This window comes from Macaca fascicularis, chromosome 6, assembly GCF_037993035.2.
Source record: "Macaca fascicularis isolate 582-1 chromosome 6, T2T-MFA8v1.1".
NCBI classification, from domain to species: Eukaryota; Metazoa; Chordata; class Mammalia; order Primates; family Cercopithecidae; genus Macaca; species Macaca fascicularis.
Window position 1 is genome coordinate 11,785,926 of NC_088380.1, and position 15,200 is coordinate 11,801,125.

General features: G+C 36.8%; 1 protein-coding gene across 9 annotated transcripts in view; it reads right to left on the bottom strand.

Moving 5' to 3' along the window:
- CTNND2 (catenin delta 2) overlaps window positions 1–15,200 on the bottom strand; it is a 931,128-nt gene that overhangs the window by 425,184 nt on the left and 490,744 nt on the right. For all 9 annotated transcript variants that reach the window (XM_065546099.2, XM_045394725.3, XM_045394719.3 and 6 more), the window contains 2 exons: window positions 10,138–10,172; window positions 9,637–9,753 (listed from right to left, as the gene is read on the bottom strand). In XM_065546099.2, coding sequence (XP_065402171.1) covers window positions 9,637–9,753; window positions 10,138–10,172 — 152 coding nt within the window. The remainder of the gene's footprint in view (window positions 1–9,636; window positions 9,754–10,137; window positions 10,173–15,200) is intronic.

The window sequence follows — 15,200 nt, forward strand, 5'->3', positions numbered from 1 at the left end:
ACAACAAAACTAATATCAGAGCAAATAGATGAGAAGCTATAATCTTTTGGCACTTAGAGACAGTTCTCTGTTTCCTCAGTCTGAAATTCTTTTTTCCATCAACCTCAAAACTCATTCTCCAACTTAAACTTCTGCTTAAAAGTCACCTCCTGATATTTTAATAGAAAATATTAAGTAAGAATAAAGGAAACAGAAGGTAGAATTTATACACAAAAGGGTTATTGGAGATTACAAAATCAATGAGAAAAATTGTTGATTATTTCTAAAATTACTGAACTGATTTAAATAGGTTCAAAGCACTTTGATCAGACTTAACTCTGCAGAGTAAAAATATTCTGTTTAAATTTCACTACTAATGATTTCATTTGTAGCAGCAGTTTCGCCTTTATGGGTTCCGGAAGAACCTGCCCATTTACAAACGTACTTAGAGTAAGAGGTAGCTACTGGTGATAAAGTGGTTGTTTTTTCCTGATCTTCATTAGTAACTTATAAAGCTCATTTGGAGGAGTTTCTCTGAGGAGGTCCCCTAAAAATAGTGGTTCAGCGCATCTACCATTCCAAAAATCAACTGAGAGAAAAAGCCCAAGGGGCTCGTTATGCAAGAAAGCTTCAGAGTTGATGCAGTTGTTCTATGGGCAGGTATGTTTTTAAATTTCATTCCTAAGCCTCTGTCTCCAGAACATCTATTTCGTCTGGTCAGTTGCTTTCAATGTGTAATGCTTTATGTGAAAATGAAAACGTTAATGATCCTAGGAATCTAGAAGTACCCATTCAGTCTTTAAACTGATTTAGACTTAACCAATGTCCTTGGCTTAATTAGTATGCTTTTCCAAGTTTGACTACTGTGGATGGATACGTATCGGGTTGGTGACAGTAAGTCACTCACCTTCTTTTCCTTTTTTTAAAATTTTATTTTACTGGGATACATGTGCAGAATGTGCAGGTTTGTTACACAGGTATACATGTGCCATGGTGGTTTGCTGCACCCATCAACCTGTCATCTAGATTTTAAGCCCTGCATGCTTTAGGTATTTGTCCTGATGTTCTCCCTCCCATTCCCTCCCAGCCTCCAACGGGCCCCAGTGTGTGATGTTCCCCTCCCTGTGTCCATGTGCTCTCAATGTTCAACTCCCACTTATGAGTGAGAACATGCAGTGTTTGGTTTTCTGTTCCTGTGTTAGTTTGCTGAGAATGATGGTTTCCAGCTTCATCCATGCAAAGGACATGAACTCATTCTTTTTTATGGCTGCAAGGTCACTCGATTTCTTTACAATGGTGTAAAATGGAAGACATGAGCAAACTGACATTTATCATAAAAATAACTCTCAAATATAAAACTTTAGTTTGGAATGTATACCCAAAGAATTTTATCATGAGTGGGATTGCACATGATATTGTAATCACAGAAGTGTACTTTTCGTCACTCACTCCAATTCCCTACTATACCTTACCAAGTTTTGTCTTTAGATTATTTGCCATTAAAAATTAATGTAGCACATAGAGAAGAAAAACATTATATATTTCTTCATAAATCGTCTAAAGAGAATCTGATATATTCGTATTTCTCACTATCAATACTTGTGAAAAGAAATAAAACATTAATAGAAATCGGTTTTGAAGAAAATAAAATGAAAAAGTGAAACTCAGAAAACACTGCGGTTTGTGAATGGGAACACAGGAGTTTAAAGAATCAGTCTTTGATTTCCCACACATCACACATTTCCCCCCGTGATCTGCATGCCTTGCTGGTGGATTTCTTTCAGGTCTCTGATTCAATGTCTTCTCACAATAGAGGATTTCCTGGCCTTCTATCATTCTTTATTCTAGTGGTTCTCAAAACCCTTGGTCTCTTAACCCTCAAAATTACAGAGGACTCCAAAGAACTTTATTTTATCTGGGTTATATATGATGCTAGTGACTCAAAATGTTTCCAACAGAAGAATACGCAGCACACATTCCCAGACCTGTCAGGGACATGACATTGTTACATGCCACGTAGTCTCTGGAAATCTTCAACAACATTTGTGTGAGAAAAAGCATGGGAAAGCAAGTATCTCTTAGTATTATTATGAAAACGTTTTGACTTTAAAAGTCCCCAACAGGGGCCACGAAGACCCTGGAATTCCCAAGTATACTTTGAGAAAAGGTGCTCTACTCCACTGTTGACCTGGCTTTGTCCTTCCGCAAAGCCATTATTGATCTGGCCCTTCAGTATTGAAAAGGTTGATTTTGGCGTTTTCTGACTAGAATGTAAATGCCACAAGGACAGAGGCCCTTTGTTCCTGCCATTAATAAGTGGTTAATATATACATTTAACAAAATAAATGACTGGAACATCCACCTGTGCCTACAGTGATATAATAAAAACCCAGTACATTAAGAGTTGGGTGCATCAGTTACTATTCAAGTGCCTTAGTGTTTGATCAGTATCAGTATTCATTTTTCTCTTTCTTCTTCTTTTTTTTTTTTTTAGACAGAGTCTGGCTCTATTGCCCGAGCTGGAGTGCAGTGAGGCAATCTCGGCTCACTGCAACCTCCACTTCCCAGGTTCAAGCGATTCTCCTGCCTCAGCCTCCCAAGTAGCTGGGATTACATGCATGCCCCACCATGCCCGGCTAATTTTCTGTAGAGACAGGGTTTCGCCATGTTGGCCAGGCTGGTCTCGAACTACTGACCTCAAGTGATCTGCCCACCTTGGCCTCCCAAAGTGCTGGGATTGCAGGCATGAACCACTGTGCCTGGCCAGTACTCAAATGTTTCAACTTTTGGGGGAATCCCTCAATACATTTTCATAATGTGTTACCAGGCGAGTTCTCTCCTTCCACTGCTTATTCTAAGGCTTATTCTAAGGCTTTCTCACTGGGGCTGGCAGCCTCTTTGCTTTTTCTCATACCGATGGCAGCTCTGAAACTGTCCTCACTTCCCGTAGCTTTCATCTAATCTTCAAATTTGTGTTTTGGGAATCTACAATGCGCCTTGATAATTTCAAGACCAGGAAATTCCCACCAGGTTCTACACACATTGTGCTTGATCCCAGAAGATCCTGATAACTCAAGTGTGAATGGGGTCTTTAATGAGAAATCTGCATTGTTTTCTCTTATTAAGTATATGGTTAAAGAGCTCTTCTTACTTGATGCCTTTGCCTATTCCTTAAATTCTTAGGTTTTCCTCTCAGCTGGTGACCTTGTTAGAGAAGGTATAACATGCTTCTGAAACATCTACATGGTAGAAGGAAATCTAACAAAAAGAAATTAGGCCGGGCACGGTGGCTCATGCCTGTAATTCCAGCCACTCAGGAGGCTGAGGCAGGAGAATCACTTGAACCCAGGAGACAGAGGTTGCAGTGAGATGAGATTGCACTACTGCACTCCAGCCTGGTAACAGAGCAGGACTCCCCGTCCAAAAAAAAAAAATAAAATAAAAATAAAGGCCGGGCGCGATGGCTCAAGCCTGTAATCCCAGCAGTTTGGGAGGCCGAGGCGGGCGGATCATGAGGTCAGGAGATCAAGACCATTCTGGCTAACACGGTGAAACCCCGTCTCTACTAAAAATACAAAAAGAAATTAGCCAGGCATGGTGGCGGGCGCCTGTAGTCCCAGCTACTCAGGAGGCTGAGGCAGGAGAATGGCGTGAACCCGGGAAGCCGAGCTCGCAGTGAGCCTGGGTGACAGAGCAAGACTCCGTCTCAAAAAAAAAAGAAAAAGAAAAAGAAAAAGAAATTAAACACCAGCTGAGAAACAGATAGAAATGCTTTCTGGAAGGGAGGATAGTTACAGCTTCCTGAAGGATTTTATTATTTCCTGTGGGCCACCTATGTGTTTTCCCTCAGCTTTTGCCCTCACCTTCCATTTTTGCCACTGCTAACCTCCCATTACTTTCATACACCCAAGGTAGGGGGGAAAGTGAGTGTAAGTGAATTTCAAAAGGAATGGTAGGACCAGCCAACTTTAGACCTGGACACCATGACAAACCTCTGGAAAGAACAGTCTTGTTTGTATTTTAAAAACTTGTACCTCCCAGCACTTTGGGAGGCCGAGGCGTGCAGATCACCGGAGTTCAGGAGCTCAACACCAGCCTGACTAACATGGTGAAACTCCATCTCTACTAAAAATACAAAAATTAGCCAGGTGTAGTGGGGCACGCCTGTAATCCCAGCTACTTGGGAGGCTGAGGCAGGAGAATCGCTTGAACCTAGGAGGCAGAGGTTCCAGTGAGCTGAGATTGCACCATTGCACTCCAGCCTGGGCAACAAAAGCAAAACTCTGTCTCAAAAATAAAGAAATAAGCAAACAAACAAGCCTGGACCAAAGAGTATATGATAAAGTGATTTCATCGGGAATGAACAATTAGGATAGCTCAACTGACTCAAATAGACACATTTTCAGGCTGTGGGGTCTCCAAGGCCGGGTGACAGTCCTTGGGCACCTCTGGGGCGAGGGAGGTTTTCTATCCTGTTGGGTCTATCGGAGGACCTGGTTTCCACTATAATAGAAAGCAAAACACAGAAAACAGCCCCTTTTCACTGACCATGACTTTCATTTCTCCAGCCAATTTGATGAATGGCTTTATCATTTTGGTTATTATAATTTTCATGAAAAATTTACTCTCCTAAGACGTCGTCTGCATCTTTTGGTGTCATGCTTACAGGAATTATGAAAACATTCACTTCACAAGGATGCCTCTCACCTTGATTATTATTATTACATGAGAACATAGGGAATTAGGTTTTGTAGCCTTTAAATAACCTGATCTCTCAAACTTCTCTTGTGAATTAAGTATATTCACAGTAATTAAAATAAAATGATAAGACTGTAAGTCAACATTGAATAATATATTCACCTCTGTTAAACTATATATGGTTACTGTATTTTAATTCCACCTGCTTAGAATGGTAACATATATGATTGATTCCTGAGTTTTAAAAATATATTCAGATTTGAAAACTTAGAATAACATGTACCTTTTAACCATAACACTCAGAATATATTAGCTCTGAAGATTTTCTTCCTACTGAATAATGGAATTTTCTAAAATATGACAGAACTTCAATTCACTAATATGCTACAGAAAAAATAATTACTGTTGCAAAACACAATACTTAAACAAATTAACAATCTGTGGTTAAACATATAAGTTATTTTTTTCCAGGCTGTCCTTTCTATTTCTTATTTTGACTGACAAGATTTTTGTGAATTACTAGCTAAGATATAATCACCCTTATTTCCGAGTTTGTATCTAACAGGATGCATAGATTAAATTAAGTACTTGGTCCTAGGCAATTCAAGTCACATTATTCATTATGTAGAAAGCTAATGGCCCCAAGCTTCTGTTGGTAAATTATTTTTTGTTGTTTTGTTTTGTTCCACTGAAGCAACAGCAATCTCTGAAGCAATTCTCCTAGTGACTCAGAGACACTTATTTGTTAAAATTGAAATTATACAGCCAATAGTCACAAAAAAGAGGCAGGGTGGCAAAGGTTGTGCACACAGTTTACCACGTGTTTCAGATAGCACTGTTGAAAATACAAAGTGTTGGAAAACATTGGTAACTGTATGACCCAATAAAATCAGCATAGCAGAGCAGTTACTGCTTGCCTTGAGGTCAAGAAGATGCATACTATGATTCAGATTTTATTTTAATCAGACCTTTGAAAGACAAATAGCAAAAAGCTTTAAATAAAACAAATTAAGAACTATGCGCTTATGGGGTGAGACTGCTTTCCATTTTAGAACTTTTCCAGACTGAGTTTAGACAGTATTTAGCCTTGTTTTAGTCCCTTTTGAGTGAGGATTAAGAGACTGGTTCTCAAGGGCAGGGTGCCAGGTCCAATTTAGCATTAGCTGGTTCATAGCTAATGAATCCATTGATTGAATAATCACTGACTGCCAGAATCTGATGGGCTTTTCCTAATTAGATGAAATCTGTCAATGTGCCACTGCATATCTATTTGCTATGTTTCTATATGGGAGAGATAAATACGGTATACGGTCGTTCCACTATCGAGGAGGATGCTGTGCTGCCAAGTGCCGTACACTCATTCTCCGCTAGTCCTCCGCATAGACAAGGATGTCTTGCAGCTTGGCTTCTGGTTGGGTTTGGCCAATGGGAGGCAGGAGAAGGAGATCGGAGGCAGGAGGAAAAAGAGATTATGTCATTGATTCCCTCCTTGCTGCCAGACTCTGCCGGGGCTAGTTCCTCGATTTCCCTTAGGGTCTAAGGGTGGTAAGGGCGTCTGTCTTCTACTGACTGAATACCACAACATGCACTCTTTGTTCCCTTAATCTTGCCCACCTCTTCATAAATAGTCCCTGAATTAAATTCTGTTCAGTTAAACTCTTTTGAATAGAATCTATATCTCATCTGGAACCTCACTAATACAGATAAACATAGAGCAAGTAGATTTTTATTCTATGATCCTCTGAACACTTAAAATTAGCAATACTCATCCCCAAAATGATAGTTAGCTACCTAATATGTTAAAATGATTTTCCTAAATTTTACTCAGTTACTTCAGTTTCAAGGTGACTCAGAAGATGTTAAGGGCAAATGGTTCTTAAGAATAATAATATTCTTTATGTGACTACGGTTCAGAATCCTTTGGCATACAACTTTTGAATGATACTTTTTTCACCTGCTTTTTTGTTTTGTTTCTTTTCCTTTCTTCAAAGCAGGATACAGGAGCTTTCAAAAGAAATTATCAACTAAAACCCTAAGAGTCTTCAATAAGATAATTCAGTACATGACAATATAAACTGACTAATCTTTCTGAAAAATAAATATTTGGTGGTTACCAAATATATTTGGAAAGACCATATTGGAGCATTTAATTTCCCTATTATAAACCATTTGTAGGTAATTTTTGAATACATATTGCAGGCCAACTAAAGTGAAAGCTAAAACATTTTCTTTCCATTTTCCTTGTGTGTAAGTTTCTCAACTAAGAGAGCTCAGTGCTATTATTTGACTTACAGAAAAAAAATCATCTATCTGCTCTATCTCTTCTGACATTGATCTTTGACTATTTTACTTTATATTACTTAATCTCTGCATTACTTTTATCATGTCCATCTTACTAGTTTCTTGCTATTTATTTAGCTCTGTTAAGGTTTTCCCCAAATAAGTACAACATTATTTTGTTTTCTATTTTTAATAATGAAGTTAAGATGTCCTCTGAATGTGTTTTTTTCCCCACACTTCTGTTTTCACTAAAAAATGTTCCTGGTTTATTTGCTTGGTAAATACTATGCAATTTTCTTTATTATTTCCATTTGATACAGTAAATATCCAGAAGCATTTTTCTTAGTTTTAATACTATTTCATTCTGCTTACAGTTTTATTATTTACTTTTAATGTTGGTAGATTTTTATCCAAGAATACGGCCCTCCATACTTCTTAACTTTTATAATTGCCTTTATCTTCCAGTAGCTGGTCAATTTTTATACATTTTCCTTGGACATATGTAACAAACATATACTATCATGCAATAAATAAAACCTCTAAAATTTATTTAATCCATGATTTTCTTAATTTGTTATTTCAACATTTTGTGGCTTTGCCTTCTAGCATTCTGTCTGATTCATGAGACGTGCATTCAAATGTTCACAATAATATTTTTAATTAATTTCTTTTATTTTTAGTAATATTTGTTTTAATATTCACACACTGTGCTGTTTGGTGCACACATGTTCTTTAGATTTGAGTACGAGTTTAACACATCTTTATAAGTTAAGACAGCTCAGTATATAACTCCCATCTTTGGCCCTGCTAAGTGATTCTGTACTAAATTCCAATTTATCTCACGTGACTCTTCCAATCCCACTCTTTGCACTGGTTATATTTGCCGGCAATACTTTGACTATTCCTTTAATTTCAACACTTATTTCATTAAATGTTATGAATAACTCATAACTACTTTATCTTTGTTTACTGCAAATTTGAACTTTAATTCTTTTCAGAGGAGAATTTAGAATGCTTACATGCAGCATTAGATTGATATACCTAAATTATCCCTTCTATTTTAATTTGTTTACTTTTTATTTAACTCATTCATTACTTTATTTTCTGTACTTTCCATCTATTAAATGTTACTCCTCCTAAACTCATAATCAAATATATTTTTATGTAAAAAATGAGATTTCCACTATCATCTCCCCCTTCCCCAACAAGGCAAACAATTCTGTTGCTGCTCTCCTTACTCGCTACTAAGATGAGTGCATGTGTTTCAAATATTCATTAAATGTGTTCTAACTAGAGCTGTCCCTACAACACTGAGTGAAAAGAGGTCACTACACATTTTTCAATACAAAATACAGAGAAAAAGGATAATACCAACCAATCTTTTTCTTACGAATTGTATTAAGAGGATGCATACGGGTATAAATAAATCTGTGTATGCACAACAATGTTATCCTAAGAGTAATGGTATTACAAAGATTATAGAGAAAATGAGCTAATCTGTAAATTAAATGGTTTTCAAGATCAGTTTGTCATCTTATCCTTATGTCTTCCTTTTGCATGACAAAGCTTAGTGGGTATTGGAGGAAATTTTATTTTTTAAATTAAGGAATACAATGCTTCACTGGTTTTTGATGTATTACCAGGATAACACCTATTTTAATGATGAAATTTTTAGCCTTTTGTGGAATTTTATTAAGATAAGTAAAAAGAATTTTATGATTTATTTAAAGAAGGTTCATTTCAACTCCTAAGACGCAACCATTCTGGTTGAAAAATATGTCATTAAGTGGAGAGAAAGTGATCTTTAAATATTCTATGGAATTAATATAGCAATGCAAGATGGTTAAATACAGAAATGTAAGAATTTATTGCATAGTACCTTAGCATAGTACTAAACAGATAATACGAAGAGTACACAATTTTTTTTTCCTATTTTGTCATATAATTGCTGCTTTTTATGATTTCTACCAACAGTGATGTGTATGAGTAAAACATTGATAGGTAATTTTTTTTTTTTTTTGCCATGGAGTCTCCTTCTGTTGCCCAGGATGGAGTGCAGTGGCGCAATCTCGACTCAGTGCAACCTCTGCCTCCTGGGTTCAAGTGATTCTCCTACCTCAGCCTCTCGAGTAGCAGGGACTACAGGCATGCTCCACCACACCTGGCTAGTTTTTTTGTAGTTTTAGTTTTAATAGAGACAGGATGTCACCATATTGGCCACGCTGGTCTCAAACTCTTGACCTCATGATCTGCCCACCTTTCGGTTTCCCAAAGTGCTGGGATTACAGGCATAATCCCAGGCACCACGCCCAGCCAACATTGACAGTTAATTTTAAGGCAGACATTGTGTTGACTACAAAATATACGATGAGTTCATAAAATGCAGTACTGTAGATACTGAAAAGGATATCAGACAACAGTGAGAATCACCAGTATGTCAGTAATTAGTGCGAAAACTAGATGCCAACTACTGACTTAAAAGAGTTTATACTCTAATGTGAACTGAGGTGGGATAATGTAGGAAGGGAATAGACGAGACGGAGTGAAATGGATAAAACAAGCATAAAAATATCCTGCAATCCTCATTTGATATGGCTCATAACAGTAATGATACTAGAAATAATGACATAATACTCCTATATTTCAACTGTCTTCAAGCATAACTGCCAGGTGACTTACTTTCACCTGTAGAATAATCCTGTGGGTCAAGTATTCCTGATTCCTGTAGTGACCTAATACAGGAGTCCACCAGCTCGAGACCTGTTGTAAGCTCATCTTCGATATCTTTTTGACCATCTGAAATAAAATATTTTAAAGTGATGAACAAACACTTGGTATATTATTCTTTAAGATTTAGGTTATCATTTAATCATGGAAAATATCCTAATCAAATATATTACCTCTATGAAGTTTTCATTAGCTATTCCATCGTAATTTTTGGTCAACCAGCATTAAAGCCAAGGTCAGCAATTTCATGTACCCTTGAAGAGCCATAGTTACTACAGAATTGAAAGACGTAACTTCTAATAAATTGTGAGCTGTCGTAACAACTTCATCTAATTTTTACTATCGGGATGTTTTCCTATTACTTTTCTAAGTCTCATTCTAAAGTTCATAAGAAAAGTCATCAGTAGAGATATGTGTAGAAGTGTAAGTGTTCATCAATAAGATAGACGTTACCTTGTGACTGCCAATGAAACTGCTCTTCTGCTGAACTGTAAAAAAAGAATACAGAGATATAATGCATTGATTAGAAAAGAAGAAAACCCTAAAATCTAAGACACAAAGGCACATTAGGGTTAAGTAACAGTGGCTCTGTGGCATTTCCTTTCATTTCTTACTGTGAAAAGGGATTCCACTTTTATACAGTTTTAATTTTAATCCATTTGCTGTATATTCCTTTTGATTCACAAGTATTAGCATGTTTTAAATGGACATTGTTCAGTAATTATCAGAAGAGCTCATTTTTTACAAAGCCCAACCTGTTAGACTCATTCTTTACAATAGTCTATATAGATGCAGTTTTACTCAATTTTAGCTATTTTAGAATAGGATCATGTAGACTTTGTAAGGTAGCCTAACATGGAAATAACTATCTCTTTTCTTATTAGAGAGAAGAAGTAAATCTTTGCCTCCATTTAGCCATATCACATTAAAATTTCCATTTAGTTGATTATTAAGAGTTTAATTTAAAAATTATAACACTTTACCACCAACTAAATACACATTTCCAAAAGTCTCAATAATACATCTTATAAAATGACCCAGACGGAAAGGTTTTTCCATATACATATGCCAAAGATACTGTATAGAGTGGCTCTATATAGGTAACAGAGATTTATTTTGAAGGATTAAATACAAAATAAATAGTTTCTAAATACGAGCAACTCTTCCATTGTGTATGCAAACACTTCCTACATGCCCCCCTTTTATATGTAAATAATTGGTGAGAAATCTACATGTTAATTCCTGAAAGGCATCGTTTTGAGAATGATTTTGTACACTTATTTCATGATATTTTACTCTGTTCAAGCAGCTTCTATGAATAGCTCATTAGTTTCACAAGAGCATGTGGATTGTAGACCTTTTGTCTGTACCTTAGAGGTGGGTTCTGAATACATTTACAGAGAAAAAGGGAATTCTGGATATAAATCAGTGTTCAGAAAAGCCATGGCTGGCATAAATGCAAACAAGAGTAGTCCATTAAGAGACATGTGATTGTTACAGGGTATCTTGCCCCTGAGTCAATCCATACTAGGAAACTGGACAATGGTTTCATAATGATGAGAGCTGTAGACAATATTGATACCTGAAATGATAATATTTCAAATTCAGTCCAATGCAACTCTTTCTTGCATCAAAAAGATGTGGCATTATATAATACTAACATCTGACTACAAAGTTTAGCCCTTAAAATAGAAACATAATCCCAAAATCATTTTAAAAATGATTTTAAAAATTATAAAAACATTTAAAAAATTATGGGACAGGTTCACTTAGTAAGTGGAATTTAACATAAAGTAGTCCCATCTTATTATTCAAGAATCACCAATTCAAAACTCAGAACAGTAGTTATCCTGGTTATTTTAATCCTCTAAGTCTATGGATCGTTACTTTTCAAGAATGTGAATACCAAAATACTAGTGTTTAAAGATCAGTCCCATTGGTCATTTGCAGAAGCTAGACTAGAACTCAGGCATATGGGTTCTGAGTAATTCCGAATGCTTACTTGTGTCAGAATCACCTGTCGCACTTATTAAGTATATGTATTTTGTGGCCCTACCATAGACCTACAAGATGAAAAAGTCTACGGATTAGGCTGGGAGCCTGCATTGCGTAACAAGCTTCTGTGACGATCCTTGCGTACTTCTAACTTTGAATAATACTAGATATTATTTTCATTAATCATCCATTATTAATTCAGGGCTCCCTACAACTTCATTCTTCTATATTTTAAAGCTGGACAAATTCTCAAGGTGGCATAACACACAGATAGAAAACACTTCCATATTGATAGTGGGTTGGACAGAGGGCCCCCCTCTCTCAAAATATATGTCCTCATCAAAACCCTAAGACCTGTGAATGGTAACATATTTGGGAAAAGTGTTTTTGCAGGTGTAATTAAGTTAATAATCTTCTGATGAGGTCATCCTGGATCATCTAGGCGGGCCCTAAATCCAATCACAGATGTGCTTTTAAGAGATAGAAGAGAGACAAAAACGGAGAAGGGCAGGCCATGTGAAAACGGGGGCAGAGACTGGAGTGATGCAGGCACAAGTCAAGGAATGCCTGAAGTCATCAGAACTTGAAAGAGGTAGGGAAGGAAACTCCCCTGGAGTCTTTGCAGGAAACCCAGCCCTGCTGACACCTTGATTTTGAACTTTTGGTCTCCAAAACCAGGAGAGAATAAATTTCTATTGTTTTAAGTCACCTTGTTGTGGTAATTTGTTATGACAGTGCCAGGAAACAGATCCAACAAAAAAGTTCTCGTGTTATGTCCTCCAGGATTTGCTGCTATCTCTATACTAGTACTTTCCTTCACCAGTACAGCTATTTACTAAGTGGTTCCTGTATACCAAGGTCCAGTTAATTCACAACAATCACAAATCTCTTCTTTATAGATGGAGAATAACAGAGGTAGTAATGTTGAAAAACTTGGCCAAACAGCTCCTAAGGATCCCAGCAGGGATTTAAACTGATGTGTGAACTCCTAAACTCAAATTCTTTTTTTAAAACCTTTATTTCCGTGATACATGTGAAGGTTTGTTACATAGGTAAACTCATGTCATGGGAGTTTGTTGTACAGATTATTTCATCACCCAGGAATTAAGCCCAGAACCCAATAGTTATCTCTTCTGCTTCTCCACCTCCTCCCACCCTCCACCCTTAAATAGACCCCAGTGTCAGTTGTTTCCTTCTTTGTGTTCATCATTTCTCATCATTTAGCTCCCACTTGTAAGTGAGAACATGCAGTCTTTGGTTTTCTGTCTCTGCATTAGTTTGCTAAGGATAATGGCCTCCAGCTCCGTCCATATTCCTGCAAAGGACATGATCTCATTCTTTTTTATGGCTGCATAGTATTCCATGGTGTATATGTATCATGTCTTCTTTAATCAACCTATCATTGATGGACATTTAGGTTGATTCCATGTCTTTGCTATTGTAAATAGTGCCGCAATGAACATTTGTGTGCATGTGTGTCTTTATGGTAGAAAAATTAATATTCCTCTGTAATGGGATTGTTGGGTTCAATGGTAGTTCTGCTTTTAGCTCTTTGAGGAATCATCATACTGCTTTCTACAACGGTTACACTAATTTATATATTCCCACCAACAGTGTGTAAGTGTTCACTTTTCTCCTCAACCTCTCCAGCATCTATTATTTTTTGACGTTTTAGTAACAGCCACTCTTTCAAAATCAAATGTCATGGAGGGACTAGGCATGGTGCCTCTTGCCTCTAACCCTGGCTCATGTTTATAATCCCAGTGATTTAGGAGGGTGAAGCAGGGGGATGGTTTGAGGTCAGGAGTTCCAAACTAGCCTGGGCAACATAGCAAGACCTCATCTCTACAAAATCTTTTTAAAAATTAGCAAGGCATGTTGGCACATGCCTCTATTTCTAGCTAATTGGGAGGTCAACATGGGAAGATTATTTGAGTCCAGGAGTTTGAGGCTGCGGTGAGCTGAGGTTGCACCACTGTCCCTCATCACCCCAACCTAGGCAACAGAGTAAGACCCCTGCCTCTAAAAAATTTAAAAATAATTTTAAAAAATTTGTGCAAGGAAACATGCTTAAGTTGCCACCATTTTAGGTGATATGAGTGAGGGTGTCAATGGAAGTAATTCCCAGTGCTCAGTAAAGTTCAGCACTCCTCTCATTGTAGGTATTTTGAGGAACACACTCTGCTCAGCTCCCTTGAACATGGATGGGGTCACAAAAGCCTATGAGAGGGAGTGACAAGTGCCACTTTATGCCCAAGCACAGACGAATAAGCATGAGGTCTTCACGCTTTCTCTCTCTCTTAAGCCCTGTGTTGAGATGCATGCCTGAGTATGTGGAATGGAGACCTCTGCCAACCCACAGAGAACACAGAGCACCAGTGAGAAATAAACCATTGTTGTGTTAAAACTCTGTAATTAGAGGGCTGTTTGATCCTAAAGAATAAATGTCACACTGACCAATACAAACAGGTGAATTCCTAAGGCATTTCTGGCTTTTGATCTTCAATTTCTGCAGTGCAGAGTTGGAAGAAAATGTCCAGGGTTAACCCTAGTACAAATAAGGTGGTGCCGATTTTATGTACAGGTGTTGATTTTATGTTTAAGACTACACAGCATGCTATTAGATATTTATTTTTCTGTTCATCTCTTTCAAATGTGTTTCAATTTTATGATGCAACAGAAAAAAGAAGAAATTCTTTTTATTATAATTTAAAAAATATAATTGGAAGTGAATATAAAACTGTCTAAAACACAGGCAACTTCCTTTTGGGCAGACAAAAGGCATTAATCACTTCAATGGTTTCCCTGATTTCTTTGGCACAGTTAAAATGCATTAAAAGTATGACTGATCATAGAGAATGGAAGTCTCAAGAGAAAGCTGGTTTGGATTTTATTTCCTTTAAGTGCACACTTTAATCTCTTAGCTAGGAGATTGTATGCAATTGCCTATTTATGTATTTGATTCCTTGTTTTAAAAATTGCTCTAAGGTAGATGCTTTCTAAAAAGCAAACAAACTACTTATTTGTTCAATAAAGATAGATTATGCCTGGCTCTCAGACATTCTCATATCAGGTGTCTAGGAATCACCTGTGGTAAATTTTCTCTCAATTACATAATTCAATTTAATATAATAGAAAAGTCATTTTTGAAGGTGTTATAACTTAAATGCATGTTCAATTTCAGGAAATAAAGTTTGCTTTTACTGTTGAAATGCTATTTTATGAAATAGAAATCACCTCTGAAGAAATAAATGTAAAAACAACTATAGACATAATTTTGATCAGCCCATATGTGTTTGAATACACCTAAATATAAGATCCAGAACCTACTGACTGTGAGAAAAACATGTATTTAAGACAAAGACAACACCATAAATAACACTTAGCCTTTAAATACATAAAGACATCAGTGATGCCAGGAAAGAAATTTTGAAACAATACATTAAAAGCAAAAATCCTAATAGCTAATATTTATATAGGTCTCATTTGGCAGCAGACAACAGTCTAACCGATTGATAGTT